The following is a 17,866-nucleotide window of genomic DNA, read 5'->3' on the forward strand; positions in this document are numbered from 1 at the left end:
AAATCCTATAAAGCTGTGCAATTTCCCAGCCTAAAAAGAAGGAAGACAGTCCATCTAGCCAGTACTGGCCTGAAGGAAACTCTATCCTGTCCAACAGCCCAGAAAGCAAGCACAGTCAATGCAACAGGCATAACCAGTCGTCACCACAGCCTGCTGGCAGGCAGAAGGCAAAGGAAGCCCACTCAGCACAGTACTCAGCCAGGCATCCTTGAAGATCCCACTGCTATTTCAGGATAAAGCATCCTGTGCACATGTTTAATCGTTGTGGGGCACTGGTTCCTTTCAACTTGCATCCCGCTTTCTTGTGTGATTCTGAAGGAGTCAGCTTCTCCTTGAGATCTCGAGATCTCAAGAGAAGGCCACGTCTCCACAAATCCCACAATTCATCTTAACCTCCTAGGCCAAACCCCAGGGTATTTGTGGTTGCTGCTTTCAGCCATTTCGACAACCACACTTCTAGAAACATTAAGGATTTCACCAACGAGAACACAAACGCTCAGCCAGCTGAATGCTAAAGCAATGCCACACCTGAGCCCTCGGCAACCAGCTGAGGGAAGGAACTGAACAGCAACGTTGAGAGTACCTGCTTTGTCTTTCTTCTTGGATATCGTGCAGCTCTTCACAGCTCCCACTTTGGAGAATGTCTGCAAGGAATTTGGACACGTGATTCAGTTCCCTTTGTCAGAGGCTTGCAACTCAAGCGACAATGTGGCCCTCTTCCAGAGCCAGGCCCACCTCCCCCCTATGCACACACCTGATAAGCAGTCAGTGCAGCTGGGTCCTTTCTTATACCACTATTTCTGTACAAATACACTCCCTCACACAGACTTGTAAAGAAATCAATAGGCACGTTCCACCACTCCTCTGAAACAGTGCAGAGATCTGGGATGGCTCTGGAGGGATGTTAGAGGTTATAAGAAGCCCTCAGCCAGGTTGGGACCTTAGGGGTGGATGACTCCTGTGATGTCCCTAGAATAGCTCTTTCCAAAGACACACAGGAGGGGCTGGAGGGTAGCAGGGCCTGCAAACCGTCTGGTTGACTCCCTTGCAAAACCTCAGCCAGAGGCAGAAAAAGAAGAGGGACAAGTCCCAGTCCTTCTCTGAACATTCACATTTGGTCCCAGGTCCAACTGAACCAGACTCTCTACATGGTACCACGGCTCCAAGGTAAAGGAGCACGGGTCCAGGCTGACATTGCACCAGCATTCTTAGGCCATGAAATGTGGCATTTTAGATAGCTACAAAAAGTGGCAGAGACAAGAATTCCCAGTTGCTTTTCCCTATTTTCCTATTACCATCCCACATGGCTTTCGAAACATTCCCTCTCCCAACTGTGGTAAAGCAGCACAGACAGCTCAGTGATGGTAGAAGCTTAGATGAAAAGCACATCTCACTGAAAACATCATCTATTTATTTATTGCCTCCACACACAAAGCAGTATCACAGCTGCTGAAGTGCTTGTCCCAAGGAGAAGCATTACAGAAAGCCTAAGGAGGCTTAGAAGATTTCCTACTGCCTCCCCCTGTCCCAAGGTGGAATTAAACCCCAGCCAAAGGGGTTCAGATACATTAGTCTTAACTGGCACCTGAAATCCCAAAGCAGAGGGTCTCAGTCCCAGTATAATCCAGTGCCCCCTCAACTCCCATTAGGTCATACTGGCTGCAATTTAACTCCTCCAAACATTTTGTCCTCAGCACACCAGGTGGAGAACAGCTGCCTTCTGCAGCAGAGTAGAGCCTTTTCTTCTGGCCCATGTTGGGGGTAAAGGCTTTACTCTATTAGGCATCTCAGCCTGGCCCCCAACACACACTCAACCCCTTCCACTCAATCAAGTGGACTATGCCAAGCAAAACTCAGCCCCTTCTCCTTGCTTATGGCTCACCTCCTTCAGTGTGTCTTCTGTGGTGGCAAAGTTCAGGTTTTTGATGAACAAGGTACACCCAGGAATGCTTTCTTCTTCTTCCTCCTCCTCCTCTTCTTCCTGTGCTGCTGTTTCCTCTGAGCCCTTTACAGCTTCATCTGAAACACAAAGAATAAACCCAACTTTGTAAGATGTAACAAAGCTTGCCCACTGCCCCAGCTAACAGTTACTACTCCAGCAGGAACAGGCCATTTCTCTGTTGGCTCTTTGCAGGTGGACATAGACTGAAGCAAGCTCAACACACAGAGGGCTGGAGCAGCTCTGCTCTGGAGCCAGGCTGAGAGAGCTGGGCTGGGGCAGCCTGGAGAAGAGAAGGCTCCTGAAGGGGACACCTTAGAGCAGCTCCAGTGCCTAAAGGGGCTCCAGGAAACCTGGAGAGGGGCTTTGGTCAAGGGCCTGTAGGGACAGGACAAGGGGAATGGCTTTAACCTGCCAGAGGGGAGATTGAGATGAGCTCTTAGGCAGAAGTTCTTCCCTAGGACGTGGTGAGACCCTGGGAGGGTGGGGAGAGATCTGTTGGACCCCATGCTCGACCAGAGGCTGCAGAGGGACTAAGCCCTTATTAGACATCAGAGCATACACACAAGCATGCTCTCTCTCATCCACTGACTTGCCAGCTCCTTTCCTTGCTACGCCACTTGTCTTTTAGAGCAGCTTCATCCCCTGCAGCACAGCTGATGGATGCTGTCTGCGCTCAGAAGGGCCAAATATGGGCACAGGAGACCCTGCACTGGGCCAGGGGTACACAGAAATCCCCCAGCTCCATCCCAATGCATCCCCAGATGACTTTCCCTTACTGCTGCATCTGGTTGCCCAGCACCACACAGCCCAAGCCTTTTTAGTGGGTGGTCCAACCCTCCATGCCCCAGCTGGTGGGATATTTGCCAACAAGGCAGAGGAAAAAATCCATTGCCTCTGAAGGAGGCTGGTTTGAGGGAAGAAAAGGGAATAGATTCAGTGAGACGGGTGTGGGACAAAGATGTGCCTCCATCTGTGGCTGGCACAATCCCCTCCCAGATCCAGAGGCTGGCAGCAAAGACCATGATCAGCCCCAAGAAGCCTTCCAGGAGCTCCTGCACTTCAAACCTTTCATCTCCAGGTGAAGGTCTCAGTTACAGGGAGATAAACTGACCCCCCACCTCTCCCTGGCTCCAGCCGGAAGGAGCTGTGCAGCTGGTTCCACCCCCAAGGGTCAGGAATATCAGCACTGCTGCTTTACACTAAAAACAACCAGAGATACCTCTGTTCCAAAGCCAACGTTCTTACCAGGCAGCAGCCTTGCTTTGCTCTCCTTTTCTGGAGCCTCAAGGGGTTTTTTTGGAGGGGCTGGGCTGAAGAAGACACCCATTGGAGCCCATTCCAGGTACAATGGTACAGAATGAAACTGTGAAGAGAACACAAAAGAGAAACGAAGAGTGGAGGGCAAGACCTGAAGAAAAAGCTCTGCTCTTAACTTTATTTCCCTCTCACTCTGTAAGGAAATATGGCAGTGGAAAAGCTCAACTCTTTTACCAAAGGAGAATCTGCATCCAGCCTCACACAGGACCCCAGCCTACCATGTACCACACTCTTGTATTGTGAAAGGTAAACCAAACCCTTGTCAGGCCACCAAGCCTTTTCTAGGTGTCACAGCCCCCTCCTCCAGCCATCTTTTGAAGACTGAGAGCCCTACTCAGCCACTGCTGCATAAGGATGCACTGAGCATCTCCCTAAATGCAAGGGATAGATGGTAACAGTAGTGGCACTGGGATAACTCCTCTCAAAAGTCCTCTGTCCCTCATATTTCCAGGAAGCACTCCATTGTGCAGCTTCACAACCAGCCAAGACCCCTGCTGTCCCCTGCTCCTCGCCACACTCACCTTGGAGTAGGCCAGCCTGGTGAATGCTTGCTTGGCCTCAGTTGGCTCAAGGAACTCCACAATGGCTGTGATTCCTCCTTCTGGCAGCAGCACCCGGCCCAGGCTGCCGTGTTTGCCGAAGACATCCTCCAGCTCCACCACACTCGTGCCGGCTGGGAGGTTCTTCACCAGGATCACCCTCTTACTGCGCTCACCAGCAGCCTGCCACATTCATGGGGCAAGAAAGGGGAGATGGGATTTAAAGCAGCAAACCCCAATATCTTACTTACTGAAGATTTCAGATCCAACACATCATTCTCACTCCACATCATCCCTTTCCAGGGCCCAAGAGGGCCAACAGCCATTTAGAATATGTCCTATAAGATCCGCACCCTAGTACGACCACCCTGTTCCACAAATGCTCATGTTTGGAGGGTTCAGCTCCAGATGAACCCTGGTATGGACACAGGTTCCTTCTCTGCCTAAACAGGCTGACCATCATATTATAAGCCATCATACTATGTATTTCAACCATCCTGAGGGCAGTCGGACTTTCAAATGGGCAAAGAATTAAGGTTGGACCAGATGATCCTTGAGGTCACTTCCAACCTGATGTGCTATGATTCAACGAACATTTCCCAACCTATGCAAGAGTTCAATCCTCTGAGATACTGAGGATTTAATGCCTAATTTCAAAGAGAGCTGAGGACACGAGGACTAGACCACCATATAAGAGGTAGGTCCACATCACTGCCTCCAGCTGAGCAACTCACCTGGCTGAAGGAATCCAGGCTGACTCCGTTTTCAATGAGGAACCGGCGAATCTCCTGGACCAGTTCAGTTTCTCCCAGAGCAACCCTCACTGCCACGCTGTCTTTACTCTCCTGCAGGAAAGAACGTCATATCATCTGTTGCTCCTGCCACTCTCAGAAGCAAAGGGAATTTTGCAGAGAGCTTGAAGGTAAAGTGCTCCAGCTCCTCTGAAGCTACTGAGTTTTGCTGTTGGGAGTCAGAACGCTTCCCAGGGTAAAATCAAGATTCCAAGAAGGATCTGAGCTTTAGGGTGTAAATTCCCATCAGCTTCTGAGTATGTAGAAATGTAAAACTCAGCCACAGAAAAGCAGGGTGAGAAGGAGTGCTGGAAATGTCACGTTGTCTTCCAGTGACAAAAGGATTTTTAGCCTCAGATGCCACAGAGATGCTGCAGCATCACTGATCTCTCAGCATGCATGGTGCTTGTTGATGCCCACAGGCTTTTGCTGCACAAAAAGACCAGGAAGGCCCTGGGCCTGAGGAAACAGATAGGAAAGTGATCTCCCATCAATAACCCAACTCACATGATCCAGCACTTGGCTTTTGGAAGCATTGTACTTCTGAGCAATGGCATCAGCCACGGCATTTGTTCCCACAAACAACGTGTTCCAGTTGTGAGAGCTGGAAAGAGAAAGAAGAGTCAGGTTCAGCCCCTTCTTCCACTCTGTTCAATGCTTTGAATGCCACCATTAGTAGCCAGGGTGAAGAGTTAGAGGGAAAGAAGGTAGTTAGAAAGTATCAGCCACTTCTTTCAGTCTCATTTGTCACATCGAAAGACAAAGCTCCTGTGAGTTTTAGAAATATAGGTGATCCAATATATGGGAAAGGCCCAACTGATCTGAAACCACTACCCTAAAGAATTACAGCATCAGACCAATTCCTACGAGACACCAGAGAAATAACCTCATACACAAAGCCATTCAAAACCACATTTCTCTCCATTTCTGAACTACTAGAGCTACTTGGACAGAGGAATCAAGTAGGTAGGAGATAAAGCAAAATGCTTTTTTGACTTTGGTAATCTATATAGCCCCTGCAAAGACCCCAGATGCATTCCTGCCACTTGGGAATCTGGCAGGCTGTGTTGTCTTGCCCACGACAAGACATCTCTGTACCTGGCACTGTTGGCTTTGTCCTTTGCCTCTTTCTGCTTTTTGTAGGAGGAAGACTCTTCTGCATCTACATCTTCGAGTTTTTCCTTTCTGATGGTGGATGGTAAAAGATGCATCATTCTACCCTAGAAGAAAGGAAGAAGAGGTCCAGCAGCTCTGAAGTAACCCACAGAAGTTCATGAACTAAGCAGAGTGGAGGAAATTTTCTAGCACTTTTCCTAGTCAAGCAGCCTAGGTGAAAGGAGGGAACCTTCCTTCCCAAATGAGACATTACTGCAAGTCAGAGTAGCCACACAATGTGAGAGATTGAGACTTAGATCTCCTTCTCCACCTGTAGTTCACATTCTGGCACCTTTAAGGCTGTTCAGACCCAGTTACACCACCAAAAGTAACCATGTTCCCATGCAGCAAGGCAGAAGAGACTCAGCCTGTTCAGCACAGCACAGAAGCAAACACTTGGCCACGTTACTGGCACACATTCCCACCATCAAAACCATCAGTCACTGTACCTGGAACACTTGCCCATCCATTTCTGCATATGCCTTCACTGCATGCTCAGGAATCATGTAGGTGACAAAAGCAAAGCCTTTGGGTTTCTTGGTCAGTCTGTCTATAGGGAAATGGATTTCTGAGAGGGGTCCTGCAAAAGTAAAGGCATTACTGTGACACATGTCCTTGCACAGCCACTACATGCTCTGAACTGGCACCTCCTGGCTGAACCTGGGGAGGAGAGGAGCAGGGAGGGCAGAGCAGCTTTGGAAGGTGTGCAGCAAGCCACCAGCTTGGATAAGGAGCTACTGGCTGCAGACTAACAAGGCAAGTCCAGCAAAAGCAGCCCAAAATCCAGCTGTGCACCATGTGAAGACAGGCTGAGAAAGTTGGGGCTGTTCAGCCTAGAGAAGAGAAGCTGCGTGGAGACCTCAGAGCAGCTTCCAGTGTCTGAAGCGGGCTACAAGGATGCTGGAGAGGGACTCTTCATCAGGGACTGTCGTGGTAGGACAAGGGGTCATGGGTTCAAACTTAAACAGGGGAAGTTCAGGTTAGATATAAGGAAGAAGTTCTTTACTGTGAGGGTGCTGAGGCACTGGCACAGCTTGTTCAAGGAAGTGGTAAATGCTCCATCCCTGGCAGTGTTCAAGGCCAGGCTGAATGCAGCTTGGAGCAACCCTGTCTAGTGTGAGGTGTCCCTGCCCATGGCAGGGGGGTTGGAACTGGATGATCCTAAGGTCCTTTCCAACCCAAACCATTCTATGATTCTATGTGACAGCTCACAGGCCTCTGACATGCCACACAAACCAGGCAAGCTCCAAGCAGCTGCTTTTACCTCCAGTCAGCAACAAAGATTTCCACAACCTAATCCTCTCTCCACTGCCCCATGCCAAGATAAACTTAAATTTCTTTAACTTTAAGCTAGAAAAGAGAAGTTTTAATCTTCCAGCTGACATGAGATACACACAAATTCATGTTTGACAAGAGATTCACCTGTTGCCTGCATGATCTAGAAATCTCCTGTGTGATGAGTACTTCATGTAGCAGGTGCTTTGGGTTATTTTCTCCTTTCTTCTCCTTCTCCCCACCCCACTAGGCCTCAGAGCCTACCCTGACTGGCAAGAGCTTTTACTGTTGTACCAGTGATGAGATGAGAGGGGTGAGGGCAGACACAGCAGTATGTGCTTTGAGGAAGGAACCATGGAGCCAGCATCAGTTTCCAAGCCAAGCAGCCACACGCTACCACCCCAGGCAATAAAGATGATGGGATTGGTCCATATTCAAGAGGTGTTGGACACAGAGCTTTGTCCATCACACCCAGCAAGAAAACCTCCATGGACATGAAGGAAAGATGTAGCCCTGCAAGTCCCAGTCCTGCACCGAATACTTACCATACTTGGAAAAGATCTTCTCCAAATCCTCCTCAGTGCAAGTAAAGGGAAGATTCCTGACAAAGAGTCTCCCTGATTCAGACAAGTCCTCTTCTTCCTCATCGTCTCTCTTCCTTCTTTGCCATGTCTGGTTATCAGGTTTTGCTGTAACAGTTTCTTTTGGGGTATTCCTGCATCGGAGCACCTCAATGCATCGTCCACCTGATCCACAAACACACAGAGAAGCACATTAGCTGTTTCCCAAGGCCATGGGCAATCAGTATCAATGTGCAAAGAGCCTCTGCTTACAGCAGTGACACAATCAATTCCAATTCCACAAGCTTTGGGCAGAATGCTGCCTGATTTAGGGTGGTGAGGCACTGGAACAGGTTACCCAAGGAAGTGGTAAATGCTCCATCCCTGGCAGTGTTCAAGACCACGCTGGATGCAGCTTGGAGTAACCCTCTCTAGTGTGAGGGGCCCCTGCCCATGGCAGGGGCTTGGAACTGGATGATCTTAAGGTCCTTTCCAACCCAAACCATTCTATGGTTTAAAAACAGGAGTGCAGGGGCTGCAAGAAAGCAGTTTTCATAAAACCCAGGATCACATTTGCTCGACAACTCCACAGTCTCCCTTCCTTCCAGAGAGCTCCAGCCTTTCCCTGCACCAGCCTAGTCCACAGGCTTCCAAGGAGATATCCCCATTCTGCATAGAATTTTTGCAACTATTGTTTAAGTCGTTCCACTAAGAGCTAAGCCAAGAGCAGGTTTCAAACACAGGCTTGCAGAATTGCTTGTACAAATCCCCTGCACTATCCCGACCAGATTTAAACAGCATCGTTATTATACCAAGATACAGTTCAAGCACATGACAAAAACCAAGGGCCAAAGAGCAACATGCTCAGTTGCTTGCCTGCTCCTGACACAGCACTTGGTTTATCCCATGTCAGCTGAGCAGAGGAAACCACCCCCACCATCTGCCTGGAATAAAACAAGAGGAGATGCTTCCGCAGTGAACACTTCAGCAGCTGAGCACCCTGCCATCAACATCAGCCACAAGAAGAAGGAACAAACAGCCCTTACCTATGTATTCTTTTCGCTTCAAGGCCCTTCGCACTTCTGCTTCGCTCTTCAAGTCAACAAAGATGTAACCTTGGAGGAAGGAAAGGTTCAACTGAGCATCATGTGGGGAACACACAACCACTAATTGGCTAATTAAGGGTGAATTGGGCTTTCTTTAATATAGATTCCTACAGATAAGGCAGTCAGCTCCCATTCAAGTTTCAAGCCAGCCTGAAAATGGCCATGTTAGACTGGAAGGCTGCCTTTTCAAAGCTTATTCTCTACACGCAAACCAAAGAAGCCTGATTTAACAGCTGAAGTAGGCTTTTACAGTTATCTCCAAGAACAGGTAAAAGGCACAGCCACTGTTAGGCTGTGAAAGGAAAGCAGCATATAGCAAAGTCCCCTGTAGCTCTGAGGACTGGCTCCACACTCTTTCTGGTGGGCACCTCCAGTAGCCACAACCTGCATGGAGACCCCCCTTAGCTAAAGACTGCTCTTGCAACTGATACAGGAGCTATCCCAGAGGAAGAGGCCTTTCCTTGGCATGGTTTGGGGTGTTTAGGAAAGTTCCAGAGGCAAATCAAAGGAAAAGGCTCCTGCTGCTACTCCTAAGGGAGCACAGCCAACATTACTCTGCCCACGGCATCCTATGGACAGCAACTAGGGCAGGAGAGCTGCAAAGTCATAGAAAGGTCTGTAAGAATCAGGATAGGAGTCAGTGATTTGGAATTGCACATGGGAAGAGCAGAGGTGTGATTGAGAGGTCCTCTAACTCACAGATCCATTCCCCCCCTTCCACATACAGACACTACCTTTATTCTTCCCCTGTGTGGTTTTTCCCATCCGGATTGCCACGGGCTTCAGAGGCAAGAAGAAGTCACGAATCTTTTGCTGCAAGAAGAATTGTAATTGTTTAAGTAAGTTCTCAGATACAGGAAGCAGCAGGTTTCAGACTTTGTTTTTATATATGTACCATAAAAAACACCACATGCAACATACAATTCCCTGCACGAAGCTTCCCCAACCACACTTCCAACCCTCAAAACAGCTCCATAAATGAAGACCATGGAGCTGTTTTGCAGAGAAGCCTCAGCAAAGATCATGCTGAGGAACACCCTGAGAACACCCTTGAGCCTCTATCCCCAGCTTCAGTAAGAAAGCTTGCCTCAGTGATGTTCAAGGGAGCACCACGCAGTTTCACTGTGTATGGTGTGCTGGCTTCTGTTGAGCTGCCTTGGTTCTGCACAGAAGGATGGGGTGGAGAAGAAGAAAGGCTGAGTGAATACCAACAAAAATCATAGCACAACAAGCTGGGTTTCCCCAACAAACAGGAAAGAGAAGGAGAGAACATGGAGAGATTCTTGTCACTGCATCAGCCTGGGCAAGAAGGGCCAGGTAAGGGTGCAAAGTCTGGCTGAAATAGTTAAAGCCAGCCACTAAAAACTGAGCTCTGCAGAACAGTGTTTCCTGCAGAGAGAGAGAACACTGGAAAAACGAAAAAGCCTCTGGAAAGGGCACTAGAAGCACATGTTTGGAACCTCTGTCTTAAGGAATTCAAACAGCACTAAAAAGGAGATCCAGCAAACTCTTTTACTGGCTCCCACCCAATGAGGCAAAAAATCCAGTACCTATGGTGGTCTCACAGCCTTCAAGCTTTCAGTTCATCCCTGGAATGACTACCAGACACATACTACCCCAAAAAGCTCCTGCTTTAGACAAACAAAAGTCTAATCCAGCTGTACCTCTAGTGTGGATCCTTTTCTCTTCTTCTCCACTGGTGTCTCTTGCTGTGTCTGTTGGGCTTTTGGCTTCCCCTTTTTATCTGTGTGGGTGCTGATGGTTTCCGCAATGCCCGAATCCCCCTCGTTCTCACTTTCCTCTTCCACCTCATCCTCCTCACTATCTGTTTCTTCCTCTGTACTGGATGAGGAGGAAGAATCCTTCACCACCTTAGATTTCAGGTAATCCATATCTGAGAGGTCCTTGCTGGCAGCTGCCTTCTTGCCTCCTTTCTTTGCTGTCAGAGGAGAGACCAGAGAAGTTTTGCATACAGATGCTGCTGCTGCTATCTCTCCCTAGTCAGGTAAAAGCCAAGAACCACCACAACCATGAGAACCACCTTCCTCTGCTCTACCTGTGCCATGGGAAGGAATGGCTTGAGAACAGCAGAGTAATTTTATGTCAGCACTTCCCAACTGACAGCCTGCATCACTTGTCTTTTCAAAGCAACAGAAAGGAGCTGGAGGAACTCCACGGCAAAGTATTTTGTCTCAATTTTAACTGAACACTTCAAACAGACCCCAAAGAAGCTTTTCAATTGTTCAGTTTAGTTTTGCAGGGAAAAGGATGGAGGAAGCTGTTTCTCCAAAACACCCCTCCAGCAAAGATCAACTCATCACACTTACGTTTGAGCTACCCGAAGAGAGATGAGGAGCAGGAGGGAAAATGCCATTCACTCCAATAGAGCAGCGTAAGGAAATACCATGTAGGGAGGGAGAAAGGCTCCAAAACCACATTCATCACTGGTGCAGGGACACTGAATTCTAAGCAGACATACACCAGACAGCAGCCTAGATTTCTCAGTCTTTTAAGTTAACTGACTACTCCACTAAATACAGTTTTCCTTTCAGGATCCAAGATATTGAACTCTGTCCCTTCCAATCAACTCCAATAGGGCCCATTTCCAGAAATACATACCAAAAGCAGACCAGACAAGTTCACAGACATCAGCTATAGGTTACTAAATAAACAGAAACCACATCCAGCTCTGGAAATCCTGGAGATGAAAGTGGCTGCAGGCTAGAAGAGCAGTTAAGGGAAAGATGCAGATGTTTGCCCTGTTATTCATACCTAGTCATTGCCTTAAGGCCCCAGGGAAAGCACAAATGCCATCCCCATAGTACCAGAAACTGCATTTCCCACATTTCACTGAATTTGGGAAAACAAGCATACAACCACAGCACGCAGAATGAGTCTCATGCTTGGGAAACGACCAGCCTGATTACACTGTCTCCATTAGGAGGGTAAGACTCTGAGCCAGGTCCTGTCAGCATCCTGCTCATTCACCACGGTATAGGCAAGCAAAGGGTGATAGTTCCTTTCAGTACCTTTTGTTTCCTCCTCATCTTCAGAGAGTTCACTCCCATCCTCACTCAGCTCCTCAGATTCATCCGAATCAAAGTTGAGATAATCAGCTGCTGACTTTGCTTTTCCCTTCTTGGGCTCCTCTGCCAAAGTGTCATTAGCCCAAGTGGCCACCTGAGACCGCTTCTGGTGAACCACCAAGAACTCTTGGAATGTTTTATCTTCTTCCAGCTGTGGAAAAAGAAACCAAGCAGACAAGCTGTGAAGACAGACATGGGAGAGCTTGTAGTGAGCGAGAATTCAAAGATATCATCTCATTTCCAGCAGTGTAACAAAAAAAATCCCTTAATGGAAGTTCACTTTACACTGACAAGGTGAGCACTTAGAGTGACTAAAGTCTCCTCAACATCATAGAATCAAAGAATCTCTCAGCCCTACTCTTTCTTTTCAGTATTTGATGTTCAGAAAGCACTTTAAAAAAGACCAAAACATTAAAAAGAGGAAAAAAATGTACAAGTCAAACGTGACAAAACTTATATATGGCTAAAACCCAGCATTTTTGAAACAGGATTGTCCTGGACATGGTGCATGGATGCACAGGAGGAGCTAACAGTTAAAAAACTGGTCCCCAGCATCAGGATTGTTACAATAATGGTTTGTTACAGTAAAGTTGGACTGTCATGGAGTTGGTTAAATCATACACTTTGCCTGAATTAACAGCATGGGAAGCAGGGTACAGAAAGGAGCTGCTCAACTCTTGCTGTTAATACAAGCTAGCAAGAAGGTAGGGATTGGAGTTCAACCTCAACTCACCTCCTTTAAGTTTTCTGTTGGATCTTTCTTCTTTTTATCCTAGGAAAAACCAAACAAATAAAATCAAAAACATTTTTAGAAAGGCTTATTAGAAACACAAGATAATTTCAGGTAACCTAATGGTGCAGAGAACATAGATCCTAAGGAAAGAAAATACCAGAACCAGGACTCCAACACCACTGTTCCAGCTACTCCATCCCCCTCTCCACACACCAGGTTACCCTTCTCTTTACCAAGTCACTGACACACAGCAGAGCCTCGAGGAAACAAACAAGACTCACTTTCTTTGTGCCTGCAGGAGCTGCATTTGCCACAGGTTTCTCAGTCTGTTTTTCAGAGGCAGGGACCTTCTGAGAGTGCTTACTCCATGCTTTGGGTTTTGAAGGGTCACCAAAAGACTTGCATAACTCAACCTGAAAAGAATAAGATCTTTAGTTAAACATCTGTTCAACACACTGTCTCTGTAACTGCTGGTTAAGCCTCACTCAGAAACCCTCCTTATAACCCTGACAGGATGGAGGGTGTGTGTGTGCAGGAGAACAGGCAACAGAGCTACATGTCCACTCAACATGGGGAACAGTTTGTTGTGCTCCTTTAGGCACAGTCAAATAAGTTGTCCTGTTTATTGTGAATCATTCTCTGTCCGGAACAGCCAGATGAAAGACCTGAGAAAAAAGGGGTTAGATTCAAAAGCTCAGATTATGCCAGCTCAATATCTGACACTGCTGTTCCAACCAGCACTGAAATCACTGTTAGTGCTTGAACACAGCCCATCTGAATCAAGTATCTGCTCCAGACTCCAGCCATGAGGTCTGGCATCAGGCTGTGCTGTCTTGCTACAGAGGACTTAATCTTTCAGCTTTCTTGGCCACCAAAATCTCCAATAACAAACTTCCTTAAGAATTAAAGGAAGATATTTTTAAAGATCAACTCACTGTGATTCTGGACGTGTCTATGAAACTTCTGTTGAAGTGGTTCAGTGCTGTCTGAGCTTCCTCTTCAGACTTGTAGCCAATGAAGCCAAATTTCCTGAACTTGCCCTCCTTGGTGAACTTCAAGCAACAATCAGTCAGTGTGCCAAAGGCACCAAACAGCTTCCGAAAGCGATCTTCTTTCATCTGGGAAATGCAGAAGGACAATAGAAAGGAAAATCAACAATGCAAGACAACCAACTCGTACTGGGCACTGGCGAGGCCGCACCTCGAATCCTGTGTTCAATTCTGGGCCCCTCACTGCAAGAGAGACATTGAGGTGCTGGAGCGGGGCCAGAGAAGGGCAATGGAGCTGGTGCAGGGCCTGGAGCACAAGTGTGATAGGGAACGGCTGAGGGACCTGGGGGGGTTTAGTCTGGAGAAGAGAAGGCTCAGGGGGTCCTTATCGCTCTCTCCAACTGCCTGACAGGAGGATGGAGCCAGGAGGGGGCTGGTCTCTGCTCCCAAGGAACAAGGGACAGACAAGAGGAAACGGCCTCAAGCTGCACCGGAGGAGGTTTAGATGGAGATAAGGAACAATTCCTCCCCCAAAGGGTGCTCAGGCATTGGAACAGGCTGCCCAGGGCAGGGCTGGAGTCACCGTCCCTGCAAGTGTTCACACACCGTGTAGCTAAGGCCCTCAGTGCCATGGGTTAGTGGTGGGATAATGGTTGGACTTAATGATCTTAAAAGTCTTTTCTAACCTGGTTGAGTCTATGTTTCTAACCAGAGAAACACTTTGCAGACAAGTCCAAAACAAAACATTTCTTATCAAAGGGCTTCCCAAGCGCTGTAGGAATCCCACTGTATTGTAGCATACTGATTAAACCCACACACATCAACCACCAAACCCCTTCATCTCCCCCCTAAACCCACTCCATGTACAGATCTCTGCCTGCAATACTGCTGCAGCTAAAGAGTGCACTCAGGTCTCAGGGAGCCCAGGGCCCCGCAGCGCTGCCCTGCCACAGTTAAACCCCCAGTTCAACCACAGGCACGGTGGGACCCCATGGGGGACCTGGATGGCAGCAGAGCAGCACAGCGTGCCCTCAACTCTGAGTCAAAGAAGGGAGGACAGTGGCCACAAGCTCTGCTCGCCCACCCTGAGGGGCTGCCAGCTCGTGTCAGGGTTATAAGCCTGCAGTAAGCACTCTCAGAGGCACATCCCCAGCTGCCCAGGGATGCACCCCCCTGCACAGCCTCCTCCTCCTCCACCCCAAGGCATCTCCCTGACCACTGCTGGTCCATTCCCTGCAAGGTCCCCACCATCCTACCCCCACGGGTGCCTCCCCGCTCTCCCACCACGGACCAGCACATCCCCACAACCCCTCACAGCCCCTTGTCCCAGGACCTCTCCATCCCCGTTCCTCCCGGCGTGCCCCCTCAGACCCATCTCTACACCCGGGAGGCCCCCTCCACCCCGCAGCAGGCTCACCCCATTGGGGAGGTTCTTCACGATAAGTCGCGACATGGCAGCGACAGAAATCGGTCGCCGCAAGGGAAGGTCCCGCCGCGCTCAGCGCCGCACACGCCTGCCTGCGGGCGCCGCCATCTTCCCGCTGAGTCACGTGGGAGAAGGGATGCAGCGCGCAGGAGCCAGAGGAGGGACCCGGATGTTGGCAACGGGTCCTTCGCAACGGGGCCCTAGTAACGGAGGACCCGCGGGGACAACGGGGAGCATCAAGGAGCACAAAGGGGACAGGGACCGGCCGGGCATGGGGGAACGGGGAAGGGGAGGCAGAGGGGACGCAGCTAAATGTCAGCACAGCCAGGGTGTGTTGTGTTGCAGAAGCTCCCATGGAGAAGAGAGGCTGAAATCATGGAAGAAACACCCCCTGCGGGTTGTTAAACACTGAGAGTCCTCTCCTACCTGAGCATCCAGTGCTGGAGGGGGAGAGTATTTTGGGGAAGTGGGACCACACTCCTTCAAGCATCTCATCTGACTCACAGCCCTTCAGTCCAGCTCTGCCTGTCTTAAACAAGGGGCAGTGAGCTGAGCCCAAAATCTGACTACACCGTCATTCCCATGGGAAGAGACTCATGACAGCGCTCAGCCTCAGCACAACACTCTACTAGTTTTTGGCGCACCAGTTTGGCTCCATACCTGATGTACCACAAGGATGGAGGCTGCCTCTGTCCAGAGCAAGCCACCCTGGCACAGGGGTCTCCCACCCCACAAACACCATCTCCTAATTCCCCTTTTGAGGCAAGTCCAGCTGGCTGTGCCCTTCCTAAAGGATCAAAGCAGCAGCGAGCATACCCCAGACTGGTTTGTGTTGGAAGGGACCTTAAAGCTCACCCAGTTCCAACCCCTGCCATGGGCAGGGACACCTTCCACTAGAGCAGGTTGCTCCAAGCCCCTGTGTCCAGCCTGGCCTTGAACACTGCCAGGGATGGGGCAGCCACAGCTTCTCTGGGCACCCTGTGCCAGCGCCTCAGCACCCTCCCAGGGAAGAGCTTCTGCCTGAGAGCTCATCTCAGTCTCCCCTCTGGCAGGTTAAAGCCATTCCCCTTGTCCTGTCCCTACAGGCCCTTGTCCAAAGCCCCTCTCCAGGTTCCTTGCAGCCTTGTCAATCCCTCTTGTGCTGTTGCCCCAGAGCTGGATCAGGACTGCGGGAGGGAGTGTGTGTCTCCCCAGAGCACAGCAGAGGGGGAGAATCCCCTCCCTCGACTTTCTGGGGATGCAGCTCAGAACACAGTTGGTTTCTGGGTTTCAAGCCAATATGGCAAAGTCGTTGGAGGAGGCAGCCCTCCACCCAGCCACACCACTGCTACATCCCAGTGTACTCGCGGGACTGGGATGCAGGCTTCTTAACTAGAGAGCCCAGCCTAAGCCCATGCTGCTGCCCCCACCTTAGGTGAGCAGCAAGGGAAACACTTGAATTTCCCAGGGAAGGATGGCTGAGTCAATGGCCAGGCTCAGTGCACAGGAAACAGGAGAGGAGGGGATGCTGCTGGGACTGCTCAAAGGGAAAACACCCAGCACAAAACCCTCACCCCAAAGCCTCGAATGGGATACCCAGGAGGAGATGCTCCTGCTGCCCTTCAAAGAGGTCTCCATGAGGTGTCACAGTACCAGGGATGCATCTCCCTTGCCTCCTTGCCCTCTCCTCCTGCCTTGTCCTTGTCCAGGCTGTCAGGATGTCACTTGGGATGAAGGCTGGCACTGACAGGGCTATGTTTGCACCATCACTAACACATCCAGACCTTGCCCTTGTCACTCCCATCCTCTCTCCTTCCCCATCTCCTCCTCACCTTGTGCTCACAGCCAGCAGCAGTTCCCTCTCCTGCCTACATTGGCTGGACAGCACCGTCCTTGCCTGCTCCTGCCTCCTAAGCCAGCACTGCTGGGACAGACATGCCCTGGACTTAGCCAGACATCCTGCTCTCAACAGGTCCTCACTCCAGCCGCACCTGGGACTGCAATTCCCTCCCTACCAACCTCTCGCAATTGGGGTTGATCTTCCCCACTGAAGATGTGTCCTCTGAGGGTGCCCGGGACCAGAAAGAGCCACTTCTCCAATGAAGCTTAGGAGAGAGGTGTTTAACTGAGCCAGCTGCCCAAGCTGACTCTTGATCCAAACAAAGAAGCCCCAGTGTCCATGTGGGGACTTGGGTTTTGCAATGGCCATAGAGATGCTCAGCTTTGCTAATCCCACTTCTTTGAAAACAACATATTTCAGCCGTCCCCTGATGCAAAAATTTAATACAGAAGCACAAGCTTTACAAATACTGACTTTAGATTTGATTTCCTTTGTGGTTTCTGCTCCCCAGGGTGGGTCAAGATTGTAAGTTTACACATATAAGAGCTGGATCGACATCCTTTTTCCGGAAAACTGGAGATTTTGGGGTATCATAGGGAAAAGAGAGTTGCTCCTTCAGTAGGTGGTTCTGCCACACTGTGGAAGGTCCTTCCTGAAGGCAGAGTCGTTTCTGATCAGAGATCCCAGCCCTTGGCAGACAAGAGGGAAACTGAGGCCCTGTCTCGACAAGACTCAAAGGAGGTTTTGGAAAGCAGCTCCTGGTGCTTGAATATCTGTCCTGATCATCATCCCTAACCCTTCTGCTGCTGGCACATAGCATGGGTAGGGGATGGACTGGGAATTGTGCAGCCAGCTTGGATGGTTCACTGGGTGCAGGTTGGACAGCCCATGCCTCAGAGCAGAGACTGGCAAAGAGGCTGGATAAATTAGGGTTCATTGGGTTTTCCCCCTCTTCCCATGGAAACTATTGTCTATAACAATGCCAGTGTGAGACACTCCTGTCCCTGTGCCACCGACTGTCCCTGCAGCAGTGCCAGACCTGCTCCTGGTGAGGTGTCTCAGTAGAGGATGGGATGGATGCAACAGCAATGCCAGGAGCTGGGGTGAGGAAGAGAAAGGAAAAGCAAC

The 17,866-nt window shown here is 49.7% G+C and overlaps 1 protein-coding gene across 1 annotated transcript in view; it reads right to left on the reverse strand.

The window, feature by feature from the left end:
• Positions 1 to 15,069, reverse strand: part of RBM19 (RNA binding motif protein 19) — a 69,463-nt gene extending 54,394 nt beyond the window's left edge. The window contains exons 1-18 of the mRNA XM_030501671.2: positions 14,911 to 15,069; positions 13,440 to 13,622; positions 12,786 to 12,917; positions 12,505 to 12,543; positions 11,715 to 11,922; positions 10,350 to 10,624; positions 9,773 to 9,847; positions 9,420 to 9,498; positions 8,626 to 8,694; positions 7,565 to 7,765; positions 6,194 to 6,324; positions 5,688 to 5,809; positions 5,097 to 5,193; positions 4,533 to 4,643; positions 3,781 to 3,981; positions 3,188 to 3,305; positions 1,883 to 2,019; positions 584 to 644 (exon numbers count right to left, since the gene is read on the reverse strand). Of these exons, the coding sequence (XP_030357531.1) occupies positions 584 to 644; positions 1,883 to 2,019; positions 3,188 to 3,305; positions 3,781 to 3,981; positions 4,533 to 4,643; positions 5,097 to 5,193; positions 5,688 to 5,809; positions 6,194 to 6,324; positions 7,565 to 7,765; positions 8,626 to 8,694; positions 9,420 to 9,498; positions 9,773 to 9,847; positions 10,350 to 10,624; positions 11,715 to 11,922; positions 12,505 to 12,543; positions 12,786 to 12,917; positions 13,440 to 13,622; positions 14,911 to 14,946 (2,275 nt within the window). The 5' untranslated portion in view covers positions 14,947 to 15,069. The remainder of the gene's footprint in view (positions 1 to 583; positions 645 to 1,882; positions 2,020 to 3,187; positions 3,306 to 3,780; positions 3,982 to 4,532; positions 4,644 to 5,096; positions 5,194 to 5,687; positions 5,810 to 6,193; positions 6,325 to 7,564; positions 7,766 to 8,625; positions 8,695 to 9,419; positions 9,499 to 9,772; positions 9,848 to 10,349; positions 10,625 to 11,714; positions 11,923 to 12,504; positions 12,544 to 12,785; positions 12,918 to 13,439; positions 13,623 to 14,910) is intronic.
• Between the last annotated feature and the right edge of the window lie 2,797 nt (positions 15,070 to 17,866).

The sequence above is a fragment of the Strigops habroptila genome, chromosome 11, assembly GCF_004027225.2.
Source record: "Strigops habroptila isolate Jane chromosome 11, bStrHab1.2.pri, whole genome shotgun sequence".
NCBI classification, from domain to species: domain Eukaryota; kingdom Metazoa; phylum Chordata; class Aves; order Psittaciformes; family Psittacidae; genus Strigops; species Strigops habroptila.